A 13,818-nucleotide genomic window follows, 5' to 3' on the forward strand; every position below is an offset into this window, starting at 1 on the left:
GGTCAAATGGGAATCAGAACTTGACAAGGGTGAAATTTAAGGATGGTGTCACAAGGACTGAGGGCAGGGGATATCAAAGAGGCCTGAGAACAAAGAGATGACACACATTGTCTGTAGCCCAAGACTGCAGTTAGTGAGCAGGAGATATGTGCTGAGGGCAGGGGTTGAGAGGCTGATGCTGGGGGGAAAAAGAAAACACTGTAGACAGTTGGTCGCTGGGTCCCTCAGGCCTTGAGAGCGTGCCACTGGGCCACAGCGGCACGAGGGTGACCCATCATGTCTTTCCAATGTTTTACCTCTGCTGGGCCACTCTTCCATGACAGATATATCTGTGAGGAAAATAAAAGGATGTAAGTCATGTACAGTATCTAGTGTTACACTAGAGTGAGATTGATGTTTTTTGTTAAGAGCATCCCATAAAAACTGGAGAAAGAAAAGCAGATGAAAAGAAAAAAGACGTTTCACTGTGAGTTTTAAGTTGAGTCCTGCTTTCACCACTAAGTCTGCCACTATAATCAGAATTTAAATCCAGGGCAGAAAAAGCCCCATTAGAGAAAGAGATTTCACTTGCTGAAACGCTCATAAAACGCTAATGCTGACACTAACAAAGATCAAACATGATGTCTTTGACTAATACTTTTTATAGGAAGAAACTACTGAACTGTACATGTCACCTGATATACTGTTTCAGCTTTTTTTTCTCCCTCCAGACAGTTTCCAGTTATTTATGAGTGTGGTATAATAGGCAACATATTCATTCTGCTGTGCGTGGGAAGATAATGCATGTGGTTAGGATGGCAACATGTATGGTACCTGTAATTACTGTAGATGTGCACGACTGACAGAGCACTCAATAGTTCATTAATAATGCTTGCTCGATATGATTGGAGGGTCAGGGTCTGTCATATATTTTAGACAGAAATTGTGGCTTTGTGTATTGTATTAGAGTAAGCTCTTTTCTCTACAATATATCTATAACTAAATATCATACAGTATCTGATACTTCGCCAACTGCACAGACCTGAGTGCTCACATATGGATTCAGTAATGGGATCAAATTGATGTGGAACAAATAGTAGAATACCAGAAACAAAGATTATTCTTAATTTTACAGGGGTCTGTAAATTCCTAATAGTTTTCTAAGAGGATCCTAAAGCAGTTATGTAATTTAGCAGTAATTATTGCTAAAACAGACAGTGCTCATTTCCTGCAGTACACTTTCAATGAATTCCAGTTGCTTGGATAACCTAGACTCTTTAAGTTAGCGCAGGATACGGTTCAACATACAGTATATAAAGGCAATAATAGATAAAAAAATAAGATGATAATGCTTTATTTTATTGAATTTCATATTACCTGTAAATGTTCTATATAATTTGGAGGTATAGCAGCAAATTGTTTTTAGGACATTTTAGTGCAATTTGGTACAAAATGACAAAATTTGGAGACGGCTCGTCATTTTCATTTTTATGAAGATAACACAATTTTTTATGCAACTGGCTCTTCCCTCGATCTGGCTATTGCAAATCTACAGTCAGCTTTTGATCAATTTCAGATTGCTCTTCATAATCATTAAGTAGTATTAAATTCTGACAAAATAAAATGTATGTTATTCTCTAAGTCACCAAAGAGTATCCAGCCCACTGCACACATCCAAACTCTTCAAGGTTCAGCTATTGAATTTGTTGATTGTTATAAATATTTGGGACTCAAACTTACTTTCAAGGTCCATGTGGAAAACCTATCAAGCAAACTAAAGGTCAAAATGGGATTTCTGTATAGAAACAAATCTTGTTTCTTTTTTGCTAGTCACAAATCAATACTACAATCTACAATTTTGCCTTTGCTTGATTATGGTGATATTGTATCCATGATGCCTTCCTCCACTCTAAAGCCTCTTGATTCTGTGTATCACAGTGCACTTGGCTTTATAAAAGGTGATACATTTCTTACTCACCATTCCTTATGAAAAGGTGGGTTGGTCTGCCTTAACAGACAGAAGGGGAGCAGCACTGTATGTTGTTTATCTATAAAGCCTTATTGAAAAAAACCCTGTCCAGTTACCTTTGTTTGCTAATTACATTCAAATACAATACATATAATGTCAGGTCTCAGGATATTTTAACATTATCTATACCTCTTGTACACACTGAAATTGGTGAACATAGTTTCAAATATTTTGCCATACACAAATTGAATGAGCTTCAATGAACTTTGAGATTCATATCTCCATGAGACTACCTGTTTAAATAAAGGATTTTTTTTCCTAGGAAAAAGTCTGGAAAACAATTAGGAAATTATTATGAAATGACAGACCTTTGAACTACTTAACTGAAAAAAACATCTCAGTCATTGTATGTGCAATAGATCCTTAAAGAGATATGGAGCAACTCCTCTGTGCAGTAGTGTTTTTCTTATTCAAGTAAAGCAAGAATTCACAGATTGTAACTGAAATATTGAAACAACAAATGGGCAATTACACAATGTGCATAACATTTATAATCAAAAGGGGTATTCTGGTCGAAGTTAGGTGAATTTGGACACACCTAAATTTAATCAAATGCATGTTTCAGGGGGACAAACTGACATGCATCTCTATCAACCATCAACCTGATAATCAGCTGATGATTGGCATGCAGTCTTCGTGTTCCAGCAGGGGTCAGCAGAGTCTGGCTAAGAGATCATGTGGTGATGGTTCTGTCACAGAGTCAGAAAAACACAGAGGAAGAGAAGAAGAGGGGAGAAACGACGAAAAGGGAAGGAGATACCTTTCCAATGACATCATTGCGACTGAGCCTGTCCTTGTCCATGACGGTGATAATTATGGTGGTCTCCCTCAGCACGTGGGCAGGCACATCAAAGGGGAAGGACTCGTTGAAAACAGGGTTCAGACAGCGCTTCATTACCACCGTCTTCTTCTTCTCCACACGCTTGTCCTTATGCATCAACCACACCTTTACGTAGGGGTCTAAGGACAGGGAGATGTGCCTGTTTGCATGCTGTTTCCAATTTCTCATTCCTATTTATATTCTTCATGTTAGTTTGTGCACTATGACGGATTTAATGTAATTTCCTAGCAATGAAAAAAAAAACACAATCTTTGCTCATTGATCTAATTAAAGTGCAAGCAGCAATGATGTATAAGGGAAATGACAATATACGAGATGAAGGAGCATCTATACCAGAAGTGCCTCCGATGTCCATGGCTTTAAGGTTGCGGGCTTTGATGATGCTCACAGTGATGGTGTTGGCTGTGGGGTTGTAGCACAGAGACACCAGCAGATCCCCTCGGCTCCCCTGGGGAAATCATACACAACAAGAGCAAATTGTTTACTTTTTTCATCCCCCTTTCAGACTGTTCTCCCTTCTGTTGCTTACTGTGTATTTCTGTTTCTTCCTCTGGCTCACTGTGTTCTCTCAGTCTACCTGTCAGCCTCTCCATATTCCCCCTCTATCTCTTCTCCCACCAGCACACTGCCACATCTCCCTCGGGACCGTCAAGGCAGCCAGGAATGACATCACCCGTTACATTCTGTCCCGTCCTCTCTTTCCCCTCCTCCCGCTCTGTTCCTCTTCTTTCCTCTTTCCCTCTCTCCCTACCTCCTTTTCCCCTTCTTCCCTCCTTACTCACGCTGCCATCGCTGCATGGTTTGAGCTCCTTCCAAAAAGTCTGCATGTTGGCCAGGTCCAGTTTGTTGAGGGGGATGGACACCTCGCCTATGGGGTCATTCCTGCTGAAGCGGTCATAATCGAGAACCTGTAGATAGAGAGTCCTCTGGACCACCTTTTCATAGGGGAACCCTGAAGTAGAAATAGACACAAAATAAGTCATAGTGATGGACATAGACACATAAACGCAAAAAAAATAATTTAAAAAACCCCCCCTGATTTTATCTAATGCTTCCCATTTGTGTGTCTACTCCCTGCAGACACACAAACAAAGATTGTTTTATCATCTTGATACTTAATGATTTTTCCAAATCTTATAAGAACTCCTTATGAATATGATTTTGAACTATTGACATGTTTCAGGTCTAGCAGGAAGACAGACCTCTTAAACCTGAATAATGCCACTACAGAAGACTGAACATTTCTTTTGTAAATTACTCTTTAACAAACCAAAATAATGTATTTGTTCAATCATAGAACAAACATCCTGTATATTTAATTTAAATTAATGCTTAGTTTAATGGCAAAGGGAAAGGTTACCACATCAATGCTTTTCTAGAACTGCAATGGTTAGTGCACTGAGTAGTCGATCGTCAAAAAAATGACTACATTCTTATGTTCCAGGTTCTCAAATGTGAATATTTTCTGGTTTCTTTAGTCTTTTATGATAGCAAACTGAATCTTTAGGTTGTGGATTGTTAGTCAAACAAAAAAAGACATTTTAGGTTGCATCTTGGGCTTTTGGAAACCATCATTGACATTTTATAGACCAAATGACAAATCAAATAATTGAGAAAAAATGAATCCATAATGAAAATAAATTTTAGTTGGAGCCATATACTTTTCTACCTATTGGCTTTTAATATAAAACTGATTTTGTAACTATTATTACTATACATAGAAAAGTGGAGTCTATGGACTTCAAGCAAGAGGAAGTAAAGCCAATTGTATCAAAACGGAAAGGTTCAGAGTGTCTGCCTGTGCTGTTAAAATAAAAAAGTTCACTTTTTGTTACTTCTGTCAAACCTTCAAACAGGAAGGTCTCATTCCAGTGGGGATTGAGATTCTTCCTCTTCACTTTGGTCTCCAATTTGTGCTTCTTGTCAGGCAGCAGGTAAAGTTTGACAAACGGATCAGAGGTGCCGGAAAAATCCTTAGCAGGCAATTCCTGGCCCTTGAGAATTTTGACGGTGAGGGTGGAGTCCTGGAAACTGTATCCCACACTGAACTGAATGCGACCCAGCTTCTCACACACTGGACCCTCGTGGTCATCCTCCTCTGAACCCGGAGACAACTAGGAGACAAAAGAGGAAACACAATAGATTTTTCACTCCCTTCTTGATACTTGATACTTGATACTAACGCGTACAATGTGATGAAGGCATATACTGTGTATATAGTGTTTATGGATTTAATACTGCTTTAATACTATTTTGAATAATATTTTAATAAATAACCTGTTAATGATATGTTCAAAGTTAATGGAGGACAGAATTAGCCAGGATCACCTTCATCCTTGAAGGGGAAAAAAGTCTTCTAACAATTAACATCTATCAGAGATCAATTATAAGGCAAGATCAGATTATTTTTAATAATAATAATAGTAGTAATACATCTTATTTAAGGCGCCTTTCAGGGCACTCAAGGTCGCCTTACACAACATATAAACAACAATTAAAAGCAAAAAAGGACACATATAAATGCATTAAACTCATAAATAAAATCGGAAAACTGCAGGGTGGATGACAAATTAAAGTCAATACGAAAGTTTGAAGAGGTGGGTTTTTAGACGGGATTTGAAGATGGATAATGAGTTGATGTTTTAAATTTTATATTATCATATTCATATATCATATCATATTCATAAGATAAACTCATTAGCTACTTTATGTTTGTGGTGCTTTTAAATTGTACTGTATTATACTGACAAGTGTTTCTAATAGTAAGTCTGCCTTCCTTGATATAAATGGGGTAAGCAAAATATTATATATATATATATATATATATATATATATATATATATATATATATATATATATATATATATATATATATATATATATATATATATATATATATATATATATATATATATATATATATATATATACATATATATATATATATATATATTATATTGTGTCACACTTGTCAATATTCACCTAATATGACAACTTTTACATCAGATGTAATGAGAAGTCCAGGAACTGCTCAATGCACCAGGGCAACTGTTTGATGAGGACCATGTGATGTGGTCAAAAGCTTCAGAAAAAGTGAGTATGAGTACCTTGAATTGAGATTGTTTTGTTGTTCCCGAAGGCTAGGATGAGCTGTATAAGTTGAACTAGAAAGTTGTGTCAACACCTCTCTAAAACAGTTTTAACAAAAACTGAACATCATAAACCTCATGAAGGCAGGATTGATTGTTCTATTGTTGTATTTGACCACAACAATACTAATACATTAATTTTAGCTAGGTGTACCCAATAAACTGGCAACAGAGTGTGTAAAGGTAGAGGAAATGCAGAACCTTGAGTATTGCATAAATATCATAACCACAAGGTCAAACTCTGACATATTCACAGCATGTTCACACACAGATTAAACACTTTCAGAGGAGCTGACAGGTGGTATCACACTTCATAGGAATAGTGGACTCCAATCCACAGGGGGCACTACTTCTGCACTTCAACATAAAAAAGCTCATAAATGGCAAACTGGCATAATGTTATGTCACATGGTCGGTGTCAGCTGAGCGATAAGGGCAGAAAGTGTGCGTATATCTGTTGGTGGACAGACCCTCTGGCTGATGGTGGCTTGACCTGTAGGGAGGGAGGGAAATCCTGTTTAAAAACTGCTATCTGAGGAGCTGGAGGCATTACTCAAGGAGCAGTTCCAGAAATGTAATATCCAATTCCGTATTCTCCCACATATTTCTGATGATACTGCTCAGCCTCATTCTCCATTCTGAATATGATCACTTTTCATTATTCAGTCCTCAACCCAACAGCTGGCCTAAATTGTTTTCTCCCCCATTTTCTGCATTGGGCACTCTTTCTTTTCCCCAACATACCCCTTCTCATTCAATTCTAAAAATCTCCTCTTCTTCAGTTTTAATATTCTGTTATGAGTATATGTTTAGCATTCATGTACATGTTTTCCTCTTTTTTTGGCAGCCATAACAAACATGAGGGACAGGTTGCTAAATTGCTCCACTACAGACAATTTATATCGTCTGTATGTCGAATCGTACTGCTTCAACTGTCAAAAAACCAAGAAAAAGATTCATTAAAAAAAGTTCTTCTTTTTTTCTGACACCCAAAAAACCCACAAGCAGTTGCTTGCTGTTATATCAGTTGTTGAACCAAAGGAAACAGAAAGGGAAAAAAGAATAAGACATGATATTCTACACCGATTTATGCTTTATACAAGAAATTAATCCTTCTAACAAGTATCACTTGTGTAGCCAAAGCCGGTGTCGTAGACTTTAATAAGCCACCACACTGCACCGGGTGACATGTTGCTTCTTCACAATGAACATTGGCACTGTAGTTGATTTTGAGTTGATCCCATATGCAATCTCCTGCTGCTGTAAATACTTGTAAGCACACCCAACCTGCAGCTATAAATAGCTATCAACAAATGCACAATTTACTCCTGTTTGAGTAGAGATAAATAAAAACTACAGTGCCCAGCTGCCTTGGGAAATTATTTATCCTTTGTAAAAAAAGAAAAGAAAAAGAGGCTGTATATTCATGAACTGTTTTCAGTTCTACAGAAGATATTAATCGACTTGGAGCTGCAAGCCACAGGCTGGGTAAATCGTAAAATAATGAGATGGACATAATATGTTGTTGGTTTTGTAACTCATCCTTAAAGCAGATAACACACATATAAACCTCTGCAAATGTGTGGAAGTGTGATGACACCGAGGCAAAGACATGTTCACACCACGCAATCCATGGTTCTGTGAGCATCACACAAAATGAAAGCAGTGTCAGAGCACATCCTGATAAGAACCATGTGATGCTGACAGGACCCCCACCCACCCTCTTCCAACCTCTAACACCTGAGACGCTTGAGAGGGTTGGATGTATATACTCTGAAGTTGATGCCATTTCACAGCTTCTTTTTTTTTTGTAATACTGTCTATGAAATAAAGTCTGCACAATGCCAATGCTTGGCACAAGTGGCTCAAAAGAGCAGGATGGGTATTTTCAGCATGAAAGGAGGGTTGTGTAATATAAAGACGCCTTTGGCAAAACTGCCCGGAATGAGTATTATCATTAAGTACCACCACTGTGAATTCCTCAGACACACCATGAAACCCACATAATTACACACTGCTACCCATCTCTGCCATATTCTCGCAGCACCCACTGCACTACATGTTCTTTCGCAGCTAATTACCAAACTGCAATGAATAAAGCACACTCCCGGTGTCTCACTTCAGAGTGATGATTACTGTATGTTTCAGCTAGCTGAGATACTGTATAACCATAACTAACTGATGCTCTACAGGTGGGTGAGCTAAGTGGGATGAGGAAAGTACTTTTTGACTGATGAAACACTTGGGAGGAGGAAACACTTCACATAGGACTGAGCAAGTGTGTATGACTAATTTTCTCACCATCTTTTTAAAAACTAAGACAATATATGTTTTATAGTAAGTGTAAGACGACAATGTTAACATTTTATGTAAAAAAAACTGAATGATTATTCTGGTTTATTACAACTTAAGTCTTATTTCTGTGGCAACTGAATGTTGCTGCCCTTTAGCTCAGCAATTAATTTGGTAAATACAGTGTTATTTCTTCTGATAAGAGCAACAATAGACATGTTGCAAGTTTAACACTGAACTCTAACTCAATCACAAATGCTGCTATAAAGGTGAATCGTGGTAGTTAGAGTGCCAGTTATATCTGTTTAGTTTTTAAAGAAACCTAACTGAAGTCCAAATCACAGGAGCGCAAACTTAATAATCATTTGACAAAACAATCTCCCCCCAAGATCCAATTATCAAGGATTCATATGGTCTTCATCAGCAGAGGAAGTTTCAAGTTTTAATGAGCTTTAAAATGCCAAACTAAACTTTCAAGCCAACATGGACCATAAATCCTGAAGTTGCTCAGAATTATGTAAGTTTAAAACAGCTATGGTTCAGTCAGAGATACAGGAATTGAGCATTTAGAGCAAATGGTTACACAATAGGTGGAAAAGGCTTTCATTCTGAGCAGCAACAAGAATTCTATATATATGAACATAAAACTTAGTTAAATCAACAATAACAGTAGCACATATAGGCATCTGGAGGTGTTGGGGTTGTGTGGGAGCTGCGTCAGCAAATGGTTTAACATGTGCGTCTCATCAGAGTAACACTGAGAGGTTTTAGGTTACAATGGCTGAAATGTACATCTGCATTAATATGACTGGATGCTCCTAGTTCAGTCAACCAATACAAAAAATAATTAATGCATTACAAACTTCATCAAACAAGAGGGCTGAGCTATTAAAAGTTAAAAACTAAGCAACACAGACATAAACATCTATAGTCCATGTGAGGTTGATAGATATTGCTAATTATCGTGTAAGCGAATATGGCCCTCATAACAGTGTTTATAATGGTGATTAATTACTAATAAGTCCTATTTTGAGGCTTTTAAATTACTCCATCTAACCCCCCTTGGCTCATTCTCGACTTGCTTGTTTCAAGGCCTGCATGTCATTTTCATCTTAGATTAGAAAAGATTAGCTGGAAGCGCCATTCAAGTCTCTCAGCCATCTCATTTTTTATGATTTAAAAAGGCTTTGCTGACAACAGTCATCCCCCTCTTAATATAGATGAGTTCAGCAGTGCAGAAAACAGGCAGAGCAGGGATGAGTTAGTGGTGTATCAATAAATGTGTCCCATGGGACTACAGATATACAGTGTTGATATTGTGTGTTACCATGAGCATGTCACTGGTGACTGAGTTGGCCAAGTCGGAGACAGATGAGTTGGCATCGTGGCGGCGTCCGGTCTCATCTGGGGTGTGACCTCTGGGGCTACTGCCTGGTTTGTTACCTGGGGTCCTGTTAGGATTGACATAAACACACAAACGTGCTGTTTTACAAGATTTAAGATTCAAGATTCTAGATTCAAGATTCCTTTTATCGTCATTCAGCACAGCGTCAAAGATGTAAAGCAGAAAGGAATTTCGAGCATGGCTCTATTAAAAACACAGGTAAAATAAACTGAAATAGATAGATAATTGAATAAATAATCGAAATAATTATAATTAACATTAATGTAAACTAAATTGCAAAGAAAAAACATAATTTTTGGTTTGGGGCTGTTTTCCATTGTTTGGACAAGGCCATTAAGTTCTAGTGGAGAACATTCTTCATAGTACAGCATACAATAATATTTATACAATAGTTTGTGACAACTTTGTGGCAATAGTTTGTGGAGGGTTCTCCTCAATTTAAACTTGACAATGTACTTGTGCACAAAGTGTGGTTCATTAAGAAAATGAATTTGACTGGGCTGCACAGAGCCCTGACCTCAACCCCATCCAACATCTTTGGGATGAAAAGGAGCAGCGACTGTGAGTCAGGTCTTATCGTCTAACATCTGTGCAGACCTCACTGATGCTCTTGTGACTGAATGGGAGCAAAAGCTTGAAGCCAAATTCCAAAATCTTGTAAAAAGCCTTCAGAAGATTGGAGGGTTTCTTAGGCACATCATACACACTACAGGATATTATTAAGATTATCATGCCAGAGGGAGCAATGCGCCACCTCCTGTAATTTCATGCAATCTCGTAGGGAAACAGATGTAAACAAAATCTAGACTGACAAGGTTGAACCACTTGTTTTAGTAAAGCTCTTCTCTTTGTTTATACGCAGTGCAAAAAGTCTACTCTGGTACACAGTACCGGCACTACTAGAATTTACTCTTTCGAGTACCACAGCTTTTTCTTGGGCACTGGCACTTCTCACAAGCTGCTGGTACTCTGTCTATCCGTGTCTTTCTCTGTTGTGTTTGCCCCCCTAGCAAGGGTGAAACTATTATATATGAAGGTAATGCAAAAAAAAATCTGGCTACTATTGTATAGTAAGATCATCTCAGAACATCTCAAGCACTGAGTCTACTCACCTATGTCATACAATCCTGTTGGCAGTGTTAACTGTTTTTGTGAGCTTACTTTTGCTCCTGGCTCCTAAATTTCCATACCAGCATGAGATGTTATAGGAGGTTAAACTTTCCACTGGACTGGTGTAAACCATCGTCAGGACTTCTTTGCTCACATCAAAGCTAAACATTTGCCTTTTTAAAATGTAGCGTACGTTGTTTAATGAAGTTTACATTTGAAATCAAGCCTAAATATTTAAAACTATGTACCACCTCTATGGCTTGCCTTCAATTACAATTGCCAAGAAAGAAAACATCTGAAAAAACAAAACATCTGAAAATAGGCATTTTCTTTAAAAAGAAAGATGACAGCAAGCACAAGTTGTTCTACTGCGCAAGAGCCGAATAAGCCACCTGCTGATGCTAGTGCTGGAGTGTACAATCCACAGTGAAAATGGTGTACCTATGATGTAAGTGAAACTCACTGATCATTTCATTGGAAGTTTTGCAGCATATTAATGCCTGTGGTTTTGAAATGAATTGTTCATACTGCCATATATGACTCTCAACAGAGGCTGTGACTGGCCTCACTGATTGGGATTACAAACATGTATCTAGAAACAATTCCTTCCTAAGTTTGAGAATAATGTATAAGAAACAAGCAACCAACAAAAACATCCAGACGTGTGAGACTATGTCCATTGTTATCTTTCCTTTCACATACACTGAAGACCAAACAAAATGTACAGTACAAGACCTTTAGAAATACAAGTTTAAATACAATAACTACTGTTAAATATTTCTTTAGGTTCTGAAAACTTGCTGATTGCTGACTGCTTTGAGGTTATCAAATAAATGAGACATTGACGATGTAGATTTTGTATTGTCCATCCAAAAACAGTGGATGGATGGATGTAAATACAAATAAATACAGATACACATGAAATGTTTACATCCTCAGAAACGCATGGCAGGTAGGTGGGATAGAGAACAGAGAGATTTGCAATCCTCACTCAGATTCTGCAATTCTGAGTGAGGGCCTTTTATAGTGATTTGAAGCACACCTGTCTGCTTTAGTTTGGTTCAATTGAAGTGAGTATTCTGTCCATCAGAGGGGCCCATTTAGATGGCATGAAAGAATTCACAAGAGCTGCCCCCACAGCAGGCCAGCTGCTTAAACTGGGAACAGCATTCCTTTAATGCTGTCAAGGTCTTATAAGGACTATTATGTCCTCTTCCAGGTTATCTGTCACAATTAGCCATTTGATCCATGACTGCAAGGTGGGAAGTTAGTCACAAATGAACTTTGACCAGAACTGATCTGCTAGGATTTTGCTTTGGTGCCAGCAGTGTAGCCACCTGGGCTTGGGAGTGTATGTTACTTAAGGTAATGCAGAGTCATGTTGCCCCTGAGTAGCATATTGGTAGTAACTATGTCAAGTTTTCTGACGAGGTACGTCGCAAAGATTTGGAATTAAGGATTCCTTAAACGTCTATCAGCACAGTGCTAAGAACATCCTCAGACACTACAATTTAACACAGGTTTACCTAGATGGTAAATCAGAAAATAAAATACAAAATCTGAGAGTGATACACTATCTGTTATCTGTCTCCACTCCAAAATGAAACCGCAGTTATGCTGTGATGTATCAGATCAGTATCATGGTCTGTAGAGCTCTTGAAATGTGGCCACTCTAACACCCACAAACACCTTGAAGTGACAGGATTTGGACTGCAGCCATTTAAAAGCATTGGTGGTATCTGTCCACCAAGAAAGAAGATGAAGAGTGATGCTAAGCTTCACTCCGTTAGCTCGCTTGAGAGCATTGCAAAAGCCATGCGGATCATCTCGTGATGATGAGGTCTGTCTGCTGGAGTTTAACTGTTTCAGAAGGAATCTTGACATAGTCAGCTTTCTCCAGCTTTAGTATTTCATTTTATAGACAGCTGTCTCCTTGATCTTTGAGGAGCCTCCATTCTATACTCCTTAGGTTCGGCATGGTAGCATCCATTGGAGCCTTCAGTTTGGGTGCATCATAAATCAGGTGAGGAAATATAGACTGATTAGAATCAGACACATTGTCAAGTTAATAAGTTGGAAGAGGGGTTGATCCGTGCTCTTCCCCATGGGCAACAGTTCTTGTCTGTTCTTGTGCAGTTTTTCAAACCAAAAGAGGTCACCAGAGAGATCTACTGTTCTGAATCATATAGCCACTTATATAGTGGCTTAAAGCAAACCTGTCTGCAATTGACCATCAAGTAGAGGAATGACTCAGTTCAATTGTAGTGAGTATTCTGTCAACTAGAGGCCGCCTTTTAGACAGCATGAGAGAATTCACAACAATTACGACTGATTATCTTTGAAACAAGCTACGAAAATACTAAAATTAGTCAAGGGTAAAAAATGCTCCTGGTTCGTATTATGTAACAATTTGGTAAATGGGCACTATACAAATATCTGATACCAGTCTAGGCGTATTGACAAAAAGAACTAATGAGCAATTATTGCTGTTTGAGGGAAGGCCCAGGGAGAAAAAGCAGAGTGAGTCAGAGAGTCGGAAAGCGAGCGAGTGAGCAGGTGAGCTGTAAAACACAAAGGTAACAGACAAAATTATATTAGAAGAAGGCATTGTGGGAAAGATGATCCGAGAAGGAAAAGACTTATCTGCGCACAGAGGCTGAGAAGAAGTGAAGGAGAGGATTTGTGTTTGTTAAGACTCTGAGGATTAATCAAATGAACAAAGTAAGGTTACTGACTCAAATTAATGTGAGACCGAGACATTGCAAAATACACACAATAACACACACTTTAGATGAGAGAGAAATCAAGGAAAGAAGGGAGATAGGATGAAAAAAAAAAGAAACACACCTGATTTTTTGGGGTCAAGAGGGAGATGCTCTAAAGATGAGAAAGGATGCAAACTGATCTTTTATAGGTAAGCAAAACAGAAGGAGGCGGGAGAGGGACAGGGGTTGTACAGCAAACAGACAAGTACAGGGAGAGTGTGAGTGAACAAGAGTCACACAGAGAAGAG

At 38.3% G+C, this 13,818-nt stretch overlaps 1 protein-coding gene across 1 annotated transcript in view; it reads right to left on the reverse strand.

Moving 5' to 3' along the window:
- Positions 1 to 224: 224 nt before the first annotated feature.
- syt7b (synaptotagmin VIIb) overlaps positions 225 to 13,818 on the reverse strand; it is a 58,499-nt gene continuing 44,905 nt past the window's right edge. The window contains exons 7-12 of the mRNA XM_062429722.1: positions 9,618 to 9,733; positions 4,696 to 4,963; positions 3,632 to 3,801; positions 3,183 to 3,297; positions 2,769 to 2,968; positions 225 to 329 (exon numbers count right to left, since the gene is read on the reverse strand). Coding sequence (XP_062285706.1) covers positions 225 to 329; positions 2,769 to 2,968; positions 3,183 to 3,297; positions 3,632 to 3,801; positions 4,696 to 4,963; positions 9,618 to 9,733 — 974 coding nt within the window. The remainder of the gene's footprint in view (positions 330 to 2,768; positions 2,969 to 3,182; positions 3,298 to 3,631; positions 3,802 to 4,695; positions 4,964 to 9,617; positions 9,734 to 13,818) is intronic.

The sequence above is a fragment of the Scomber scombrus genome, chromosome 1, assembly GCF_963691925.1.
Source record: "Scomber scombrus chromosome 1, fScoSco1.1, whole genome shotgun sequence".
Classification (NCBI taxonomy): domain Eukaryota; kingdom Metazoa; phylum Chordata; class Actinopteri; order Scombriformes; family Scombridae; genus Scomber; species Scomber scombrus.